The following is a 24,096-nucleotide window of genomic DNA, read 5'->3' on the forward strand; positions in this document are numbered from 1 at the left end:
GGCCCCTTAAAGGAGCCAAGTGCCCCCATTGGAACAAACTTGGGACAGGACTATATAATGATGCTACAGACCAAGTTTAATGAAGATCCATCAAGCATATAAAGGCATTTCTATTTCCAGCTCTAGCGGCTCCTTAAAGGGGTTTCAGACCAAGTTTGATGCAAATCCATCAAGAGGTTCATGAGAAGTCGTTTCAAGGTATTTTTATTTTTAGCCTTAACAGCCCCTCAAAGGGGCCAGGTGCCCTCATTTTAACAAATTTGAGGAAGGAACATATAATAATGCTACAAACCAAGTTTGATGAAAATCTATCAAACGGTTCATGAGAAGAAGCCGTTTAAAGGTATTTCTGTTTTAGCTCTAGTGGCCCCTAAAAGCGACCAAATGCCTACATTTGAACAGTTTTGGAGAGGAACATATAATGATGCTACAAACCAAGTTTGATGAAGATTAGTAAAGCGGTTCATAATAAGAATTTGTTTACATGTATTTCTATTTTTTGCACTAGCGGAACCTGAAAAGGGGCTAAGTACGCCCATTTGAAAAAAAGCTTGTAAAGGAGCTTATAATGATGCTGCAGACCAAGTTTGATGAAGATCCATAAAGGAGTTAATGAGAAGAAGTCGTATAAAGGTTTTTTTTTCTATTTTTAGCTCTAGCGGCTATTTGAACAAACTTTGGAGAACACTTCATAATAATGAAGATCCACCTAGCGGTGCATGAGAGTAAGTTCTTTCAAGATGTTTTTCTATTTTTAGCTCTAGCGACCCCTAAAAGGGACCAAATGACTCCATTGGAACTCCGTTTAAACAAACTTTGGATAGTACCTTATAATGATGCTACATACCAAGTTTGATGAAGATCCATTAAGTGGTTCAGGAAAAGAAGTCTTTTAAAGGTTTTTTTCTTTTTCTAGCTCTATCGTCCCGTAAAAGGGGCCAAGTGTCCCCATTTGAACAAATTTGTGAGAGGATCTTATAATGATGAAACAGAAAAGTTCGATGAAGATCCATCAAGCGGTTCATGAGAAGAAGTCGTTTAAAAGGTTTTTCTATTTTTAGCTCTACCGGCCGCTGAAAGGAGCCAAATGCCCCCATTTGAACAAACTTGAAAGAGCCCTTCACCAGGATGCTACAGGCAAACTTTGATGTTATTCTGCCTATTAGTTTCAAAGGGGAAGATGGTTAAGTAAAATGTGGACGACGGACGACGAACGACGGACGCCGGACCATCCACCCTATACTAATAGCTCACCCTGAACCTTCGGTTCAGGTGAGCTAAAAAGATATCTAAGGAAACATTTTCAACAACAACAGCAACAAATGAAGTACAAAAGGAGAGTTTATACCAAATAAGAATTGACTACTCAGTGTTAAGGGTATTTGTCACAGTTACATTTTATGTATATACTAGGCAGAAATTTTCCTGTGGACATATTAATATCTTTAAACTTTATGTACTGACTGAGAATCAAGTTTAAAACGAAAATATGTGTTAACAAGGAACGTGGAAATTCTACGAAAACCTGGTTTTCAGTTGCATAACGCCAACAGGTTCTTTTAGTAAACAGTCATTTCTATAATACATATATGTTTCATTATATCTCTGACCATATTTTATTCTATTTTTAGTTACCCAAAGTGACCTTTTTGTCACCAAAAAAAAAAAATGAAAAAAGAAATAAATGTTTGGATCTCAGTGAGATTTGAACCGACACCCTTCCATTCCACAGCACAAAAATCTATTTTTCATTTCAAATATTTTTCTTTTTTTGCAATAGACCTTGACCCTGATACAAGTGACCTCAAATACATTCCCAACCTTTTGTTTGATAGAAGTTATCTACGCACCAAGTATATTGACAATAGGTTGAAGCCATTTTTCTATCTTTAGTAACAGTCAACCCAAATATCATTCAAACCTAATTGTTTAGATAAGCTTGTTGTACACAAAGTTTGGTGGCTGTAAGTAAGTCAAAACAAATTAAAAAGCGGAAACCACCTTTTAGACGCTCACACTGAGAAAAATATATTTTTAGAGAAAAATAAATATAATTTAAGTAACTGTGACCTTGACCATGACATTTTTATCACAGAAAAGAGAAAACAAATTTGGATCTCAGTAGAATTTGAACCGACGCTCGCCCGTCCCACTGACAAAACAATATATTTTAGCCCAACGCTCTAGAACACTGCAACGCCGTTGAATTTTCTAAGTGTGAAAATAAAATAAGTTATCCTGACCTTGAACTTGACCCCAATGACCCAATATACAATCCCAACCTTGGATTTTATATAAGCTGCCTATAGTCAAAGTTTTATTTCAATACATCAATTCAAACTAAAGTTATTGTGCAGAAACCATTTTGTTTCTATTTTAAGCAACAGCGACCTTAACCTTGACCCAAATGACCCCAAATGCAATCCCAACCTTTGTCTTTTTACTATCTATCTACAGGCCAGGTTTGGTGTCTATAGCTTGTTCTAAACTGAAGTAAAGTTTAAATTTAGTATTGAGTACTCTTCAGTATTTTCTGATTTTCAAGGGCAGATAATTCAAGATCAAGCCTGGCTAATACCACAAATTGAAAATGAAATGCTCTAGGTAAGTGCCTATATAGTAAACCACTTTTGAATAATCAAAGGACAATAACTCTGTGAAAAATCATCCGACCGGAGCACCAAGACAATATGCGCATGTCCTCTTAATATTGAAGCTTCCTATTAAGTTTCAATAAGTTCCAGCCAGTGGTTGCTGTTAAATGCTCCAGACAATAAAATCGAGACGGATGAACGGGCGAAGCAGGGACAATATGCTTCCCGTTTGGGGAGCAAAACAATAGCTATCGGAATGGCAGCGTGATCGACTATCGCAAAATATTTATAAAGACATAATAATGATACAATATAAAAATTAAATTTAAGAAATAATCTTTGGGAAAAGAGTGTTTTATCACTATTTATGCAAGATGGGCCGTTATACGTCGGGCGTAACCCGAGCGAAATTATTTGTACGACGTATTATTGACCGAGTGTATAAATACATTGTAGTGTTAAACACGGTTTTGTCATAGATTGTTTCGATATTTGTATGCCCTTAATCTAAAACGGTAGAAAAACAGGTAAAATATGGTAGCGCTCATTCTTGATCGTATCAAACAAATTAAAGTCACCACACGTTAACGTGACGTCATTCTAGCCTAAGCGTGTTTAAACAGAGACAGGCATATAAGAATCAGTTAAGCACCTTCCCCATGGGTTGTAAATTCTATAACATTAAAGACAAAAATAAAGAAGAATAAGTTTCAATCAATTTGAAAATATTCAAGTGTTGTCTCGATACAACTAAATTCATGTGAAACCCGATGGAAAAGAACTATATGTCAAATAATAATCAGCGAGAAATAAGAAAATGCGATTCAGAAAAGTGCTTTCCGTGAGAGCTTTTGGACTTTAGAACGGACATTTTTTCGAGTTCGGCGATCTATCCAGAAATACGCCATTTTTTAGCAAATATCCTATCAAAAATCCGAACACAGCGGTGACAACTAGTTGTCCGTTTATCAAAGAACAGTCGCTTGGGTTTGGCTTTCAAGCTATTTGAAAATACGCTTGCTGTGGAAGCATTACGGTTTGTTCAGACAGCAAAACACGGACATATCTTATATCACGGAGGTACGCATTGATTTGCTTTACAAAAATATATCTTCAAAAAGTTTACATTGAAAAACACCGTTTTGTTTATGAATTTTGCTTGGCGTGATACCCCAGTTGAACGTCACAAGTCACGTGATTGTACACCGTGAGAGTGTGAGTTTTAGTCTGTAGCAGTAGAATGTGGGAGTGGGGCAGGCGCGGGGTCGAAGGAAATTAAAGAACAATGTAAGCAATATAAGGTGTGTGTGAAAATGAAGATATGTGTGTGAAAATGCAAAATACAGATATGTGGGATGAATAAAGGGGAGAGGTTGGGGGGGATGCGGTATCACGTTCAACACTTAAAGTCAATATGAGATATAAGCGTAAAAATGATTAGGAAGGTGGCGGAGTGTGTTGGTGTTCGATGGAGATTCTAAGAACTCATATGAGATATAAGATATAAGCCAATGTAAGTAATGTATAAAGAAAAGAACGTGGGTTTAGGGAAGCGGGAGGAGTGAAACTAAGGAGAGGGGTAGTGGTAGTAACGTTAGTGGTTAGAAGTGTGTGTATGAGATACCGGTACATCATTCTAAGAAGCATTACGAAATATAAATGAAATTGAGAAATATGCCATAAAACTGTAACAAACATAACATCTTACCTCAGTGACCTTAGCTTTGCCGTTTCAAACCCTAAACCAAGGTCTGCCCCTTTATAGGACCAAACCTTGTGTGAGAATTGATAATTATAGGGGCAGTAGTTATTACTACATACGGAAAATGAGAACAATCGGCAAATAAAACAGATCTATTAAAACATTTAATCCCAGTGACCTTGACCATTATGACACCTGTCCTTAAATTGGATGTCTGCGACATACCAAGACTAATGTTAATGTGAAGTCTGGTAACAAGATGGCCCTTGGTCGCTCACCTGAATAACATACCATAACAATGTAAACATGTTTTACCGGGTGATTTCATTGAGACAAATATTCTGACCAGTTTTCATTAAGATTGGACCATAAAACACGACCTCTTGAGTGTAAACAAGCATTGTCTTTTATTTAACCTAGTGACATAGCTTTTTTTCTCACATGATCCAGATTTGAAAATGTCAAAATTGTAATGAAAACGAACATTCTGACAAAGTTTCGTGAAGATTAGAGCAAAAAATGGCATTTAGCGTGTATACAACTTCATTTGATTTGACTTAGTGCCATATTTTTGACCCACATGACCCAGATTTAAAATCATCCAAGACTTACTTATGTGTTGCTTGTTCGTTTTTCTATGTTATTCAGTTGATCGTCGTTGTGTGTTTGTCTTTGGTACATGAGTGTCTGCGCTATTGTGGTTTACGTTGTAGTGCGACTGTTTTCTTAGAAAATGGCATTCCCTTGTATATTTGTCCTTGTTCAAAACGTGCCCCCTATTGTTTTTAATGAAACCACTATAATTATGGCTGGAAGGACCAATATAGGTAACTTTTCCTGTTTAAGGGGCAGTTACTCTAGAAACTATGACGGAATCTATAAAATGTCACTTCTATCGCGTTCACAAGATAAAATTAACAACTTTCGGCCTTTACAAATGTCAATCAGGGGCCGAAACTTCGGAACCTTTGATTGGATCTGCCAGATTCATCAACGAATCCAAGATCTATTGTTGTTAAAGTTAATTTTCAAGTTTGTATAAAATTGAACCATAAATGAAGTCTTTGTAAGAGCAATTTTTAGCTTTTTTTAAGGGGCAATAACTCTAGAACCCATGATGGGATCTAGAAAATTTTCACAAGGAACCGAGATATTTTGCCAATACAAGTTGTGTGCAAGTTAAATAAAAATCAGTCGCAAGATGTGGTCTCTATCGAGCTCCGAATCCAAAAATATCAAACGTTGGCCCTTTAAAGGGCCATAACTCTGTAACTCATGATGGGAGCTGGCCAGTTTTCGACAGGAATCGAAATATTATGCCAATACATGTTGTGTGCAAGCTGTATTAAAATTGATTGGAAAATGTGGTCTCTATCGTGTTTTCAGGAAAATTACGGCGAACGGACGACGCACAAAAGGCGATTCCAAAAGCTAGTGACAGGTGTGCAGACAAATGTGCCCCATAGGGTGTTAACCAGCTTTTCTTTTGATTCGCCCTAGTAACTTAGCATTTGACCCAACGTGACCCAGATTTAAAAGCTGTCCTCGTTTTACGAAGATAGAATAAAAATTGTGCCCCCACTAGGGTGTACACAAGCTTAGTGTTTAATTTGACCTGGTGGCCTTTTTTAGTCCCCACACGACCCAGATAAATATTTGTACGATATTTCATGCAAACAAACATTCTGAACAAGTATCATGCACATCTGATGAACAATGCAGCCCCTATTGCAAGCACAATATTTTTCTTTGCTTTTTACAGGTGACCTGGTTTTCGACCCCAGATAATCCAGATTCAAACTTCGACTGAAGATCACCAAGACCATCATTTTGACCAAGTTTCATAAAGATATGGTCATAAACGTGACCTCTGGAGTGTTATCAAGCTTTTCCTTTTATTTACCAGATGACCTTGTTTTTGACCCCATATGACCCAAGTTCAAATTTGACATAGAGATCATCAAGATCATTATTCTGACCATATTTGATAAAGATGGATCTGTGGCCTCTACAGTGTTCACAAGCTTTTCGTGTCATATGGCCTAGTGATCTTGTTTTTGAACCCACATGACCCAGTTTCAAACTTGACCTAGCGATTATCAAAACATACTTTCTAATCAAGTTTCATAAAGACTGAGTCACAACTGTGGCCTCTAGAGTGTTCTCAAGCTTTAACTTTGATTTGACCGGGTGATCTAGTTTTTAACCCTATATGACCCAGATTTATTCTTGACATTGAATCATCATGATACCAAGACAAACATTCTGACCAATTCTCAAAAATTTCAAACTTAAATTGTGGTATCTAGAGCGTTAACAAGATTTTCCTTTGATTTAGACTAGTGACCTAGATTTTGGCCCCAAATAACCCAGTTTAAAAGCTAGGAACCATCAAGAAAAACATTCTGACCAAGCCTCATAAAGCTTGAGTCAAACCTCTGGCCTCTAGAGTGTTCACAAGCTTTTCATTTGATTTTATTTTAAACCAGCATAACCCAGTTTCAAGCTTGACCCAGGGATCATCAAGGCAAGCACTCTGACCAAGTTTCATAAAGATTGAGTTACAACTGCAGTCTTTAGAGTGTTCACAAGTTTTTCCTATGATATGGCTCACTGGCCTAGTTTTTTTACCCATTACCCAGTCTCAAAATTAACATAGCGATCATCAAGACAAACATTCTGACAAAGTGCCATAAAGATTAGGTCACAACCGTGGTCTCTAGAGTGTTCACAAGACAAATGTTGACGGACGACGCAAGACGCACGACGTACGAATGGACGGTGCACGCCGACGGACACCGGGAAATGATAGGTCACAATACCTCACCTTGGGCACTTCGTGCTTAGGTGAGCTAATAATAGGGACAGTAGTGACGAAGGTTTAAGATTAAAGCAGTTATACTACAATGATGGTAAAATTGCCATCTTAAGATTCTTCCCTTGAAATGCTTATTTAACAGCTGGCAAACTTGACACTAATAAACCACTCGCAATATGCAGTATTTTATATATATATATACATATCCTATTTGGTTTTGTATGTCACGTCACGTGACTGCCCATTACAGAGAGGAGTTTTTATTTGTTTCTGATGATAGAAATGATTTATCTTTCACGAATGAACACCAGATGCAATATTTACACGAGTGGTATAGCCACAAGATTGATTAACTGATGTTATAATATTAAGAAAATAAGTCAGGTCACATTCATGGTCACTGAAAGTCAGTTTTAAGATCGGTGTGCAAAACTGTATTTGCCATCCAAGTTTCAAGACCGACTCTTACAAAAACAAAAAAGTATCCTCAGTAGGCCAAGGTCAAATCAAGTGACCCTTAGCTACTTTGGGTCATCAGGTAATTATAATAAAAGTCTAGGAAATATGATCAGATTTTTTAAAAGTATTTTTCCTGTATAACTCATATAACAAGTGATCACCGGGGCAGGGCTCTTTTTATCATAATTACATAATTTGAACATTCTTGTTAGAACCACTAAGCAATGCTACATACTAGGTATCAAAGACCTAGGTCTTGAACTTTCAGACAAGAAGATTTTTTTAAAAATCCAATGTAAGTCAATCTAAAAATGGGACCCCTGGGGCGGGGCCTTTTTTCAGCCTATGGTAATAATTTGATCAATCTTGGTAGTGGACCACTAGGCAATGCTATATACCAATTATTAAAGGCCTAGCTTTTGTGGTTTCAGACAAGAAGATTTTTTAAAGTTTTTTTTTCCTAATATATACAAATCTTTGTAAAACTTTGGATCCCCGGGGCGGGGCCTCTATTCAACCCAGCGAAGGACGATTTTCAAAGTTTTTTTTCCTGTTTAAGTCTATGTTAACCATGTGACCCCCAGGTCATATTTGACCCTAGGGAAATAATTTAATCTTGGTAGAGGACCACCAGATGATGCTACACACCAAATTTCAAAGCCCTAGAACCTGTGGTTTTGGACAAGACGATTTTCAAATTCTTTCCCTATATAAGACTATGTAAATCACGTGAACCCCCGGGCGGGGCCATTTTTGATCCTAGAGGGAAAATTTGAACAACCTTGGTAGAGGACCACAAGATAATGCTACATACCAAGTATAAAAGCCATATGAACTGTGGTTTTGGACAAGAAGACTTTTGAAGTTTTTCCTTTCGGTTGCCATGGCAACAAGAGTTCTGTATGGAATTCAATTCATTGAACACATTTTAAAGAAGACTACCCAAGAAACATCCCTGTGAAGTGTCATCAAAATTGTCTTAGTAGTTTAGGAGGAGATGTTGTTCAAAGGAAAGTAAGGACGGACGAACATCGAACGGACGCCGAAAGTTGCTCGACAACAAAAGCTCACCTCGAGCACATCGTGCTCATGTGAGCTAAAACCAAGAAAGTATGTCTGTAGGTCACATTCATGGTCACTGAATTCACTTTGAGATGAGTGTATAAAACTGTACATGTCAGCCAACTTTCAAGGCCGTGTTTTAAAAAAAACAAGAAAGATATTAAACAGTGTAGGAATTATGATCTGATAATTTTCGAATTATTTTTCCTACATAACTCATATATCAAGTGACCCTCTAGGCGGGGCCTTGTTTTGCCCCAGGGGCATAATTCGAACAATATTGAGATCAACTAGGCAATGATACAAACAAAATATGAAAGGCCTAGGCCTTGCAGTTTCCGGCAAGAAGATTTTTAAAGTTTTTTCCTATATAAGTCTATGCAAAACTTGGGACCCGGGACAGGGCCACTTTTCACCCCTGGGTAATAGTTAGAACAATCTTGGTAGAGGACCACTAGGAAATGCATCATTCCAAATATCAAAATCCTAGGCCTTGCAGTTTCTTAAAAAAGAAAAAGTGTGGATGGACGGACGTGCCAACATATGTTGTTAATGTGGCATTTTCTGGACGCCGGACGGTGAACAATCACAATAGCTCACCCTGAGTCTTTGGCACATGTGAGCTAAAAACCTGGCAAGGTAGAGTCATTATTCTTTGACACTGCACTTTTGTCAATGGTCTATATGTTTATGCGAAGTTCGATCAAATGTCATTGATATATTTCAAGCTATACTCCGGTCAAAAGTGTGACGGACGGACGGACAAAGTGGCAACTATATGCTCGCCTTCGGAAAACACAAAAAAAATTACTAGTATCCGACGTGAAAATTTCTAGAATTCGCCACTTTATTTGATAAGAATATTTACAGGTTGAAACGTAAGAATGGATTACCTAATTTGGACTTGATGAAATCATACTGATCTTTTTGAGCAGACCGTGCTGTCTTGAGCTCTTTCATCTCCTGAAAATATACGGGAATTGTGACATTTATTGACCGTCACTTGGCTTACTATTAAATGTTCAATATAAACATGGAACAGAAAACCGTCGGAGTATTATATATGTTCAATTACTTTTACTTTTCGAAATATTATTACTATATTGCGTCTGCGTGCACGTTAAACTATTTCTTACTGATCGTTGATATGAAAAAATCGAGGAAATAAAAATCTTACAGATATTTCAATAAACAAAGATCGATTCTAGTAGCTGAAGCTCAAACCAGTAAATATGTCCAATGGCCTTGGGTATCCTGGCATATGGCATTAAGGTTGGTGAAACGCTCGAAAATAACGAGGAGAATATACATTTTGAAAGTCAAGATATAAATTCAAAAGATGGTACCTGTTTTATAGTATCCACATCCTGTTCCAACGATGTGACTCTCCTTAATAAACCTTTAACATCTTCTGTGGTAGGTACGTTTTCTAATTTTTCCTGTAATTTGTTTTCAAATTCCTCTATCGTATCACTTATTGACTGCTCGGCCGCATGGACCACATCATATTCACTTTTTGTTGTAATTATAAAATTGTCCTTCTTCAACTGTAAACAGTTAAATTTAGACTCAAAATTCTATTTATAGGAGGTATGTATTCAGACCATATGTTCTGTTCATTTAGAGATCTCATGAGGCTACACAAATCTTGCATAATATGACTTTAAAATCTAACAATTAAACAGAGCTTAGAATGAATATGCTGAAATGGTAAACGTAAACAACAAGAATCTTAGAAAAATCGCCTTGTAAACCAAAATGTTTTACAGCATTTAGACGGTATTTCTTGCTTATGTCTAGGTAAGCCTCGTTCTAAACTAATGCTGGACAAGTAATCTTATTTCTGTGAAAGTCTATATCTTTTTCCAGTTATAATCTCTATGATTAAGTTTATTTTTACTTACTAGAGAATTTAAAAAGTTTCCCCAAAATTGCGAAAAAATAATTTTATAGAATCTACGCTTGCGAAAGATATCATCTAGATCTAAATCGAAATAAAGATTACTTTAAAAAAATAATGAGCTTGCATAACTGTTGCATGTATGACATTCATTTCTATTTAACCTAGGATTTAATTTACTTTATAGCTTGTTATATGTGACTTTGTCCTTGCCTTTGATCACACTGATTGTGGATACTGCTCAACTCATCTGCTTATATTTTGGTCCCTTTAAGTTGTAAAACACGTCTGACCTTATTACCTTATACAGCACCTATTGAAACAACTTATAATGACCAAATACATGTAAACCCGTATTTCGATCAGAAATAAACCTAAAATAAGATATAATCCTCTAAAAATTAACAAATGAAAACTAATGAATCTTTTACTCTTTAGAGCGTCAACATTAAATCTCCCCTACTGGATGTACGCACATAGTGTACTATATACTGACTAAAGGTTAGGGTTACTTCTAACATAGGTTTAATAGTGTACATACAATGCGTATGTACACTCAATGCGGGATATTTGATGCCGACCCTCTTTCGAGAGGGCTTATTGCAAATGGCGTTTACAGATTTAGGAGAAGTAACTTTGCAGTATAGTTAATACATGTAGTTTACTTACATGGCGATAAAAGGTAATTTGCAATCAGATCTTCCTCTTACAGTTAGAAAACGTAATGCAACACAGAGAAAATAAGTGACAGTGTAAATAATAGCGGAAACAAGAGGGCCATGATGGCCCTATATCGCTCACCTGAGCACCATTGCAAGTTTTGACATAGTTCACATAGGCAGACACACTAAATATAATCAGGACCAAAATATTCTCTTGTAACAACATTTAAAGCCAATCTCATTAGATGCTGCTAAAGTATATTCATTTACATAAAATAAAGGGCGGTAATTTGTCGTAAATTCAGTCAAAAGTTATCTACCCTGGTTGTCCGAGTCCATCTGATAACATAAATGACATTCCAAATCAGTATCTTCATTGGTTACTGTGATACACATATTTTGATTTGAAACAAAGGGAGGTTATTTGACATAAAATCAGTCCATAGTTATCTATCCTGATTGTCTCTGTCCAACTTATGACTATAAAGAAATTCAAATGAGTCCTCTATATACTTCCTGAGATAAATCCATTTTTATTAAAATCAGGGGTGTTAATTATGCATTTGTATATGCATATAGATGATACCGAGTACAAGCCTTTACAACACAACAACATATTAGAAAAGTATTCATATCGATAAACTATCAATCAAGAGTTTTCTAACATGAGTATTTCTTACCATGGAAGACATAAATAACGTTTCAACCCAAATTCAGTTTACAAACAGAGGAAGGTAATTTGTCATAAATTCAGTAAATACGTATCTTTATTGATTATTTAAGTCAATCTGATGGCATAAATGAAATTTCAGATCAGTATCTTTATTAGTTACGGAGATATACCCATTTTTGTTTGAAGTAAAGGGAGGTAATTTGAAATAAAATCAGTCCAAAGTTATCTACCCTGATTGTCTCAGTCCAACTAATGACAATAATGAAATTTTAAATGAGTCCTATAAGTACTTACTGATATAAATCAATTTTGATTAAAATCAGGGGAGGTAATCAGATATAAGATAACTCCGAAACCTATGATTAGTTCTGACACATTCATCATGGAATCAAAGATTTATTGTTGTTGAAGATATTTTACAAGTTTGTATCAAATCAACCCATAAATGAAGTCTTTATATGGCTGCAAAAGCCTTTATAGCAAATTCTGGACCTTTAAAGGGCCATAACTCTAGAACCCGTGGTGAGGTCTGGCCAGTTTTCGGAGGGAACCAAGATATTATGCAAATACAAGTTGTGTGTAAGTTTGATTAAAGTTGATTGCAAAATGCTGTATCTATCATGTTCACAAGCCAAAATATAGCGGATTATAGCCCTCTAAGGGGCCATAACTCTGGAACCCATGATGGGATCAGACCAGCTTTTGAAAAGAACCGAGATATTGTGCCAATACAAGTTATGTTCAAGTTTGAATAAAGTTGATTGCAAAATGTTGTATCTATCATGTTCACAAGCCAAAAATGTCAAATTTTTACCATTTAAGGGCCAATAAATCTGGAACACATGATGGGATCTGGCCAGTTTTCGAAAGAAACCGAAATATTATTCCATTTCAAGTTGTGTGCAAGTTTTGTTTAAGTTGATTGCAAAATGTGGTCTCCATCATGTTCACAAGCCAAAAATTGCAAATTTTGGCCTTTTAAGGGGCCATAACGCTGGAACCCATGATGCGATCTGACAAGTTTTCGAAAGGACGTGAGATACTATGCCCATACAAGTTGTGTGCGAGTTTGATTAAAATCAAATACAAAATTAGGTCTCTGTCGTGTTCACAATGAAATTGTGAACGGACGTACGACAGACGGACGGACAGACGGACGACGGACGAAGGGTGATCACAAAAGCTCAACCTGTCACTACGTGACAGGTGAGCTAAAAAACAAGGGTCGGCAAAACAGTAACAGTCTGTAGGGTTTTTTTGACATCAAATATAAAATTTAAATTATTCATAAAAACAAATATGAAATATTGATATATAAATCATGATTTTAGATATGATAAAAGATTGCACATGTAAAGATAAAAGGATTTATATGCAAAAATTAGGTATAAATCAAACTTTTTAGGCATGAAACGAAAACAGACATTTTAGCAACTATAAGACTTTCCGGCACGTAAAATGACTAGATTTGCAAGCATAGATAATGTACCAATCATAAGATATCTACATAAAACGATGACATAATTTGAATGTAAATATATGGTATCAGTCATGACATTTTGGCATGTAAAGATGACAAGGTTTATAAGCAAAGATCATGTACCAATCATGAAATTTCGGCAAAAAAAGATGGCAGGATTTGAATGCAAAGAAACGGTATCAGTCAAAATATTTCGGCATGTAAAGAAAACAAGATTTATAAGCAAAGAAAATTTACCAATCATAAGATTTCGGTAAATAGAGATGACAGGAATTTTATGCAAAGATACGGTAATAATCATGACATTTTGGCATTTAGAGATGACACTATTTGTAAGCAAAGATAATTTACCAATTATGAGATTTCGGCATGTAAAGAAACGGTAAACGTTAGCAGTAAACGTGACTTTCTAGTATGGCTAATCTTTCTGACATTTATTGTTCTATCGTTTTGCTTATGAAAATGGCACATTTGTCGAACAAACATACTCTGGAGAGTACCTTCCATAAGATAAAACAATAATACTTACTTCTTTGAGTTTCTTTACAGCGTCCTTAGAGTCCTGTCGGCTACTCAGTTCCCTACCATCTTCGAGAATAGCTATCATATCATCTATATAAGAACTTGCATCTTTCTTTTCCAACTCCATTGAACTAGAGTGAAATATCTTGTTTCTGTACTGCCTTACCTGTCAAATGAATGTCATTCATTATAAGTTATGTAATTGCATCTAACATTTGAATGCAGTGCCCGAATAATGTGAATTTCCTCGAAGAACAAATTTAGCAATTATGGATTATTAGTTTATTTCATAGTGCGTTAAGTAACTCCATTATAATTAAGGTCATATAATTACTTCTCAGCTTTTAATGGGAAATCTCCGCAACAATTTCAAATACAGGCGGATACCTGGATAAAATAACCAACCTTTTGCAAGCAAAAGGCTAGTTAAAACAAAATGGCTGACATCAGTACGTAAACAAGATACAAGGTCAGTCTTTTTTTTTTTTAAATGTTATTTCAACATTATCGCGTTTATTTAAACTCTGCATCAAGCACTGCTCTCCAACGTTGAATGTTAAAGCTTGACCTGTTACTTTTGGGGTATATTTTGATGCCTTCGTAATGCAGCTCTTGTTAAAATACAGACCAGACAGACAACTGTGACGGTACAGCCTAATTAAATTTAGACAAGCAAATGCTTCATATTTCTGATGCAAGACAGTTTGTATAATTGGTTTTGGTGACATTAAATGTTCACTCAAGACACCAAGATTTTACTTTGTTTACTCCTGCTAAATCTTTGGTTCAGTTGAGCTAAAATATTCACACGAGATACCAAAGTTTACACTGTTTACATCTGACAGTTACCTTTATAAATATACATTTTGATATTTCACACAAACAATAAATATCCTCGACATCATTTGTAATTATATAATGCAAAGACTAAGCTTCTAACGACAACAAACAAGTACGCGGGTAAAGACGTATAAAATGAGTTATTGTACATTTGTACCTACACAATAAATGTATCAAATAGTCATGTTGGAACGTGCTTATGCTAGTTCTGTCGAGCAGAAGTTGTCAAAAATGTTTACCTTCGAGAACACATCAGTTCCAGTAATATTGCATACAATGTGATTATGAAAATATTTGTTGTTTATAATCACATGTAGTAACCCTGTGCAGTCAATGTCGGCTGCTGATGTCTTTTGCTCATATCCTGGGACGTTGATGAAACATTTAGCTATACTCCACGGATCTCGAGTCCACTGCTGTGTTTTGGTGTTTTTCCAGTTAGGACCTGGTGGTGTGGATGCATGGTTAGATATAATATTGTCATAGATAACACTACATACGTTGTTTGGACAAGCATTTTTTCCGCTCGTATAGCAACAGTTACAATTCGATTGATTCAAAGGACACTGTTTGTTTTCTGTTTTCACATGGTCTGGTTTGAGAGTTCTCCAAGAACACTGACCACATGTCACAGTCGGTAGATTCTTTGTCTGTTTAATGTTATCTAAGATGTTTTTATGTTGTTCTTTGGCAACGTCGTCACAAAAAGGCGCAAGTCCTTCTTTTAAGTATCCCAAGCCAAGTCCGGCCTTCACCCATTGTCTGTACTTCTCCTTCTCTAAATGAAGTTGATGTGACATCCCAATAGTACATTGGAACCTAAAGAAAACAAGTTTTCATTACACCGCAGTAAATGTTATATTTTCCATTCAAGAGAACCAAATACTTGAGCTGTGTAGCATTGACCTCTTGGAGATATTGCATTGTAAAATTTCTAAGAATTTTTCTTATTGTGGTTCTTATGCCGAATTGTCTAACCTAAGTTTTGCAATTTTCAGAAGTGTGTTTATATTTTTTTTCAAATGTAACTCTGTAAGAACACGACCCTCTATGGTGGCCTAAATTTTGGTTGCAGCGACTCGGCTTAAACAAACGTGGAAAAGGACCATTTACCAATACTTCAAATATTTTGTATCTCTTTCTCATAGCCAAGTAAGTTTTATTGAAGAAATAATACATCTGTTCCTTTATTTGATTAGTTAATAAGCGTAATAATTAAATCACGAGTGCGTAGCCCTTTATGTCATACATTTATGACGTCATCGCTTAATCATAATTGAGCTATAGAGATCAAAACGTGTTTTACGGTCCTGCAAAGTCCGTATGAGTTCTTATCATAATTATGTTTTTTTAAATATTGTTTGTCTGGCCCTGAAATAATTTGTATGTAATGGAACAGAAGTAGAATATCTCATGTCACAATTGTAGGAAGTAAAATGTATCAGCCAACCATAATTTATCGTAGATTCATGTATAGGCGATTTCGCTATATGTTTATATAGCAATTGCTGCGGATCGTATTAGAATTGGTTTTCCTTATAAAAGTCTATGTATATAATGTATAAACGCCACTAAACGCTGTGGTGTCCTACCTCCCTGCAGCAAATTGTCCAAAGAAAACGATACAAACAATTTTAGTAGAGTGCTACTCTCCAAGCTATGACGTCTTTATGACGCGTTTATGTAGAATATTTCGTTGTGCCAACGCTTTATAATACAATGATGAACAAAGCAATATAACGAAACCAACACAGCGACAAAACGAAACTAAAACTGCAACATATCGAATCTAATACCACAGTCACACATACGGCGCAAATAGCTACGTCTAGCTACGGATAGAAACGTAGTTACCCGTATCGATCCGTATCTGAGCCGTACGGATTGGTACGAATTGATACGGATTACTACGTTAAGGTACGTCTCAGGTACGTATCAATATAGACAGATACGAATTACTACGTTTTTATCCGTGGCTAAACGTAGCTTTCCGCGCCGTATGTGTGACTGGGGTATAATAGCGGTACAGTACAATAGTTGTTGCGCGTTGGCAGGCGCACTTAAACTATATCAAATATTCAATGGTCTCATGTTGGCGCATGACGAAATGTGTTACATAGGGGATCGCATGCCAACGCGACATTACGAAACAATTAACTTTGTTTTGGCTCGCATGCCATAACATCAGTATAAATTTTTGCGTGCCAAATATAAAGTTTCGTTCCATTGCTTTCTATGTTGCGTTATGGGGCTTTGTTAGTTTAGATTCATCGCGCTCGTTTGCGCGCTAGAACGAAACACTAAACCTTCAATATTTCGTTATGGCGCGCCAGTGCGCGCACCAAGATATAGTATTTATGCACATTATACTAAGATGTAGGACTATTTGTGGTAGGTACCTTAATTATTAAATATATCTATGTAAAATACACCGGCAATCGAGGCAAAATTGTCTTCTTAACATATTATTATCTAAATCATGCCAACTTAGCATACGTTTTTGTCCTTGCTTATCATTAGCTTTTTGACAGGTCAAATATGAAATATAGATTGACGGCTGATTTTTTGTTTGGGTATATACAACGCAGCAGAAATACGAAATAAAATTATACATACATCTGTACTTATAATAGTGAAATTGTGAGGAAAGTTTGTTTATTCCCAAAATAAATTTTTCCACTCTCTACGAACGTTGAAACAATATACCCGATAAAAGAGAGCACTTCGTCTTTGGCAAAATACTTCTTACTGACTTGAATTTAGTTCAGTTCGGTGGTATGTTTAGGACATGCATTTATTTTATTTAAAGATAAAATTATCTTGTGCGCACTACATCTTATCTCGAGCGCACGACATCTTATCTTAAGCGATAGACATCTTTCTCTTTCTCAGAGGAACAAACACCATTCCACATCCTGCAGAGCTGTTTCTATCTGGAATAAGCACGCCAGAAAGTTTGCCCCACAGACATCCCATTTGAGACTAAGCTGTGAGGAGATGCCCGCGACCTGTAGAATACAGTGCAGTTCATTCATTGCCGCATCTAATCTTAAGATATAAAACAGCCATAAGAAGGTGGAATGCAGTAAGCAAGTAAGTAAATAAAGGTTAACATTAAAATGAATTAACATCAACTTATAACGACAAGATATTTTTGAACAAAGAAATAAAATATCAGTGCCGAATTTTTACTCAAAAATGAATTTTAACTTTTACATCAGGGCTGATCTAGACTCATGCCTGATGATATCTTCATAGGAATAACTATGAGACACTAATAATGACAAAATACCTTTAAACAATGAAAAGTATTGTAATCTTTCACACAAATTTGACCTTTTACCTACCAATGACTGTTTTTGAAATTAGATCTGCTTTGCTGATATTGCGTTACAAATATACATAAAACTCTCATTATAGTACACAGATCAATATTAAAGACATTACTTATTTTTTTATATCCTTGTACTTTGCCACTCTTTAGTAGTTTTAAGAGACTACTCCATAAGAAAGAATGATTTTCAATGAAACATAATGACAAGATAATTTTCAACGAAGAAGTAATTAAAAGTGCTATATTTTGAATGTTTACACGATATCTTTATCAGGGTTAACCTTGACGTTTTGCTATAAGACTTGCATTTCTGACTTTGGCTGATATATACACATTACATAAATAAAGCTTACTGACTTATGATAACAAACTAATTTTTAAGAATAAAAATAATTTTCAAATATGAAAATAAATGGTAGACGTAAATTTTACCCTACCCCCTAATACTTTTACAAGTGAGTTTAACCTCCCCTATCACAAACATATGTGAACATAATGTAGATAGGCACGGCTTTGACACTTAAGAAATGGGTTTTCATGGAGGATATGAAATATTGTTTCCAAAAACGTATAAACATCTTCTGGCCTAAATTGTTGCAATAAAACTCTCAGACCATTACTATACTTTAATGAACTTGTATATCAATACTGAAAACAATTTCAGGTTGCAACTAGGTGAACCTAAAAAATGATCCATTAAAGGATACATTTTTCTTCATATGACAAATAATTCAATTTAACTTTACTTAAAAAAAAAACATTTATGTCAAATAGTATTGTAAAATAAGATACACAATACATTATACCGGCAATAGCGGCCTTTCGTTTCATATTTATTAAGACAGTATCATTTTCTATATCAGGTGTTTTGTCTTTTGTGCCGCAGTACAGTTTGAATATAGGCTGGTTGGTCTTGTTTATGGTATGTCATATCAAATTCTGAAATTAATACAAATGGCCACTGTTATTCATAACATGCACGTTGATTCGTGACGTAGTTTCGTGCGACCGCCAACATTTCAATACAGCCAAGCAAAAATACGAACGACAATTATGCATTGTGTATTTTTCAATATTTCTTTATACAGGTATAAGGAATAATGTTTGTAGCAAATAACTGCTTTAAAAGATGACTTATCATAGTCATGTAATGTATTCTAGCGTTTTATCTAAAACTGTCTTCCTAACTTAAAATATCCGTATGTAAGTTATACTCCATTCATAAGGCATCCATTCATTTCAATGTTTTAATATTTGGAGTCTTTTAGAAAGATATATTATAAATTGTAAATGTGATGCCCAGGCATTGGTCGGTACTACATGTAATTCTAGATCTAAAGAATGGTCTCTGCCCTTGAGTGTCCATTTCACATTACACACAGGCGACTAATTTTAAATGCGTAAAGTGTCCTTTCTTATCAGGTTATTATGAATGCATGGCTACAACGGCTAGAGAGAGAAATGTTAGTTACCTGACCGATTATATGTTTAAGAATGGTCTCCGGGACTACAGGCGCTTGAAGACACATATTTTCTACATCTGTTAAAATACGCTATCGTTTTATATCATAATATCTTTAGGAAGGGCAGTGTTTACTGTATCACCTTTAATAAGAGCTTTCAGATGAGAAAGCGCTCTACATTGGAAAAGTAGGGCAAATCTGAGACAATGTGAGCTATAAGTATAATTATCAATACTCGTAATCCTCCTTCACCCACACCCTTCCACACACACACACCCAACATACACTGTTGCTTTTCATAGGAACCAAGACATTTAATGTGTTTAATTTCTGAATTGACATGATAAATTCAAATGAGTACTAAACAAATTGAAGGTTGGAAAAACAGATAGATTGGACGTACAGCATGTAAGCTTTAATTCTACGTAAAAGGGATATAATATATAAACTATTGGTGCGTGAGTTATTGACCTTTATGTTTTTAAGATACACGGACTTCCAAAATGTCTTACTTTATGAAACTGTCTAAAACATTTTTGTCCTCGTTATCAGTTACAGCGTATTTTGCTAAGTTAAACGTCGTTTTAGGTCCTTAATGATAAAATTGCTATACATTATTAATAGAACTCGAGTTTAAAATTCATTTTACGATTTTTTAATGCTTAAAATCTTGTTAAATTCTCGTGCAGTTTATAAGTGAATTTAGACGTATTTTTAGAAGTAACACATTCAGTAAAAGTTGTAAGTGCTTTTCACGTGAAAAATAGATGCTTTGCTCTTGAATTAAAAATATTTTCTAATTAAAAATACTGCTACTTTAACTATCACTACTGCGATTGCTGTTCTACTACTACAGCTACTACTAGTACCATGACCACTACTACTACTACTACTACTAGTACCAATACCACTACTACTACTACTACTACTAGTACAATGACCACTACTACTACTACTACTACTACTACTACTACTAGTACCATGACCACTACTACTACTACTACTACTACTACTACTAGTACCATGACTACTACTACTACTATTGCTGCTGCTGCTACTACTACTACTACTATTGCTGCTGCTACTACTACTATCACTAATTCAATTTTGTATTTTTATTATGACTATTATTATTACTTTTGCTAATGATTTTCTAATACTATCACTTCTACTATTATTAGTGCTGGCGCTGCTGCTACTTGTACCACTACTACTATTACTACTAATGCTGAATAATTTATTGTTCTACGACTCGAAGAAAAAAAATTGATCAACACAATAGGTGAACTTAAACTTAAATCGTTCGGGTCCTTATAAAAACAAAAACAAACAAAAAGCTAAGAGGGGGATATCTAACAATTGAAAATATATGTATTTTGAAAGAATTTAATGAAAAATATAAACTAGCGAAAGGTATGGATATTGGACCACGAAAAACGACAATTTAAATATTACCAATATATAACGAAACAGCCGCAATTTTGGGCACAGTGATAGCATTGTTTCTTCTTTATGCAGGCAATATGTATACAAAATATCTATACGGTATTAACGGCAAAATTACGACATGAAGCTGAAACTTTTGGATTACACTTTTAGATAGTAAATCAAACTAGGGTTCATATCATATTATGGACCGCACAATATAATTCTCATAGTTGTTATTCACTGATTTACCATATATGGTAACGCCCATTTAAAAAAAGAACGATCATGTCACTGTGCTCAAAACTGGTCAGCAAATAAAATTACTTTTAGGTTGGCAACATGGAATAATGGTAATAGTATTGATTAATTTCATTCACATGAATTTTATAAAATATGTTACTAATAATAATATCATACATGTACAGGAGACATAGAAAATTGAATAATAATCATTTCTGTAGGTATTATTATTTTGGAATGATAGAGACCAAAAACATTAATACCATTATTTTCAATTGATCTTTTTTCAAATCAATACACTCTCTATCATAGAGTTTTTGAACTTATCTATTTAATCCCAGAATGCTAAAATGTGTTATTAATGTTATCAAATGTAGATGTTTTCACTAATGGGAACTTTTGAATTTTTTTTCTTTAATCCGTTATATTGTAAAAACCGAAACAAATGAAAAATATTTGAATTAAATATATACTTTCCTGCTTAAAAACCGTATGTTATTCAAAGCTGACATTTTTTTTTTCCGTAGCAGGGCCATTTCTTAATCCTTGGTGTGTGGTAAAACACATGATAAAACAATCTATCTAGAACACTGCTATTGCGTATATACTGATATACATATATGTTTTTCAGTTTTCTAATGTTACATAGCACATAAAATGTAAATAAAATTTAATGTGCGTTAAGACAAAACTATTTCATAATAACAACCTGGGCCCCATGACATTAACAAATATTTGCCTAACTATCTTGTTTTTTGACAAACATAGACGCCGGGTTAACTTATACATGGCGTGTAATTTTATATATAATTATGATTATAAGCGACCTTGTGTAGTGTAGAATATTTTTGTATGTAAACATTTAAAAGGGCCTTTCAGTAATACGAGCCGCAATATTTCAATTGAATGTTTTCAAAAGATAATAGGTAAGTTAATATGTCTATCCCTGGTAACAGTTGCCAGTGGAAAACTATCACCCACCAGAGATCTTATTAATTTATATACGAACCTTCTCCGTTACAGCATTTTTAAAACAATTTTCCTTATTTTCACTACTACAATATGTTAAAACTAATTTCATTCTTAAGAAATGTCTTAAATAGATGGATATATAATGGGAATTTCCTTTGTAAATTTGGTGGTTTTTTGTTCAGAACACTTACGTCTGTATGATGCATTATGCAACAGATGAATTTATTTTGTAAATATCTTAAACAAACGTGGATAAAGTGCTAAAAATTGAGGGTTAAAATAGTTTGAATTTACTACGTCAAAACTGAGTTTAACAATGATATAAAAATAGAGATCAGATCGAAATATTAGCCGACATTCAGTTCAATAGATCTATGAACAATACCACACTAATTATTATATACTTATATATAAAAAGGAAATTGATGAAAAAGCAAATTATACATAATTATGATGTTCAATCAATACTGTATCTTCTAGTTCGATTTAATAAAAAACAAAAACATTCGTTATCTAAAGGATTTGTTTAATTCATCCAATTTTCATATTATTCCTTTTTTTCTGTATTTAAATAAAAGCTTTATATAAAAAGTAACACAACAAATTGTTATTTACCTTTAACAACTGTATATTTTTGCCCTAATATCCTGGGCTCATTGCCGCCATGTTTTGCCTTTGAGAATAATTGTCACAAATAAGTCTTTACAACGTATACATTAGTATTTATTTTGTCACTGCGCATGCTCGTTCCGTATAAGAGCAATTAGATACGGATCAAAACCGACAATATGTAAAGATTTAAAACAGTCCATACTGTTATAAACAAGAGAAGTTTAAAGACCCTAAATAGAATTTAATCGTTGAATAATAATCATTTCTGTAGGTATGTGTTGTTACTGCGTACAGTATAATACTGACAACCTTTTATAACTCTTCCTTATACTCTGAACGATTGATCGACTGATATTTTCAATTACTTTGATTTATGACATGATAGATATGTTTACACATGGTTAAACTTATTCACTGTATGAAATATGATGCTTGATAGCGTGCGACATTATTTTGGAATGATAGTGACCAAAAACATTAATACCATTATTTTCAATTGATCTTTTTTCAAATCGATACACTCTCTATCATAGAGTTTTTGAACTTATCTATTTAATCCCAGAATGCTAAAATATGTTATTAATGTTATCAAACGTAGATGTTTTCACTAATGGTAACTTTTGAAATTTGTTTCTTTAATCCGTTATATTGCAAAAGCCGAAACAAATGAAAAATATTTGAATTAAATATATACTTTCCTGCTTAAAAACCGTATGTTATTCAAAGCTGACATTTTTTGTAAACACAACTGTGATAAGAGATAAATGTTTAGAATTGTGGGATTTGAAATTGAAATACAATAACTATATAATAATTCAGTTAAATCACAGTTTCAAAAAAATTTAATAATCAAAACATTTCAACTTAACCACTGTCGGTCCTAAAGAACAATACCAAAATCACTATCCAATACCTAAAATGTATATCATATCCTTTTACGGAATTTGGGTATAAAACAATACTAGTATATTCAATGCTTCCTGTAAGTCCTTGTTGCAATTCCGCGGGAAACCTTGTTTATGTTATGTACTAAAACTTAAATTTAAATAGCTGAAGGGTCTATATTTTCTTAGTTGTCTTTATTTAATGAAAAGCGTCATATAACACTATGGTACAAGAAGCTGTGCATTTTTCCTTATACCCAAGGCTCATTGCCGCAATGTTTAGCCTTGAAGAATAATTGTCACAAATAAGTTTTTACAACGCATGCGTCAGTATTTATTTTGTCATTGCGCATGCTCGTTTCCATTAGATAAAGGACAATTAGACACGGATGAAGGCTGTCATAAAAGTGTATTGGGTTTTGAGGGTATTTGAGCACAGGTGATGGACCAG

The 24,096-nt window shown here is 34.5% G+C and overlaps 1 protein-coding gene across 1 annotated transcript in view; it reads right to left on the bottom strand.

Annotated features, from left to right (window-relative positions):
* LOC123566703 (uncharacterized) overlaps window positions 1-23,028 on the bottom strand; it is a 35,794-nt gene extending 12,766 nt beyond the window's left edge. The window contains exons 1-5 of the mRNA XM_045361020.2: window positions 22,765-23,028; window positions 14,952-15,531; window positions 13,880-14,038; window positions 9,982-10,182; window positions 9,529-9,598 (exon numbers count right to left, since the gene is read on the bottom strand). Of these exons, the coding sequence (XP_045216955.2) occupies window positions 9,529-9,598; window positions 9,982-10,182; window positions 13,880-14,038; window positions 14,952-15,512 (991 nt within the window). The 5' untranslated portion in view covers window positions 15,513-15,531; window positions 22,765-23,028. The remainder of the gene's footprint in view (window positions 1-9,528; window positions 9,599-9,981; window positions 10,183-13,879; window positions 14,039-14,951; window positions 15,532-22,764) is intronic.
* Between the last annotated feature and the right edge of the window lie 1,068 nt (window positions 23,029-24,096).

The sequence above is a fragment of the Mercenaria mercenaria genome, chromosome 8 (genome assembly GCF_021730395.1).
Source record: "Mercenaria mercenaria strain notata chromosome 8, MADL_Memer_1, whole genome shotgun sequence".
In the NCBI taxonomy this organism is placed as follows: Eukaryota; Metazoa; Mollusca; class Bivalvia; order Venerida; family Veneridae; genus Mercenaria; species Mercenaria mercenaria.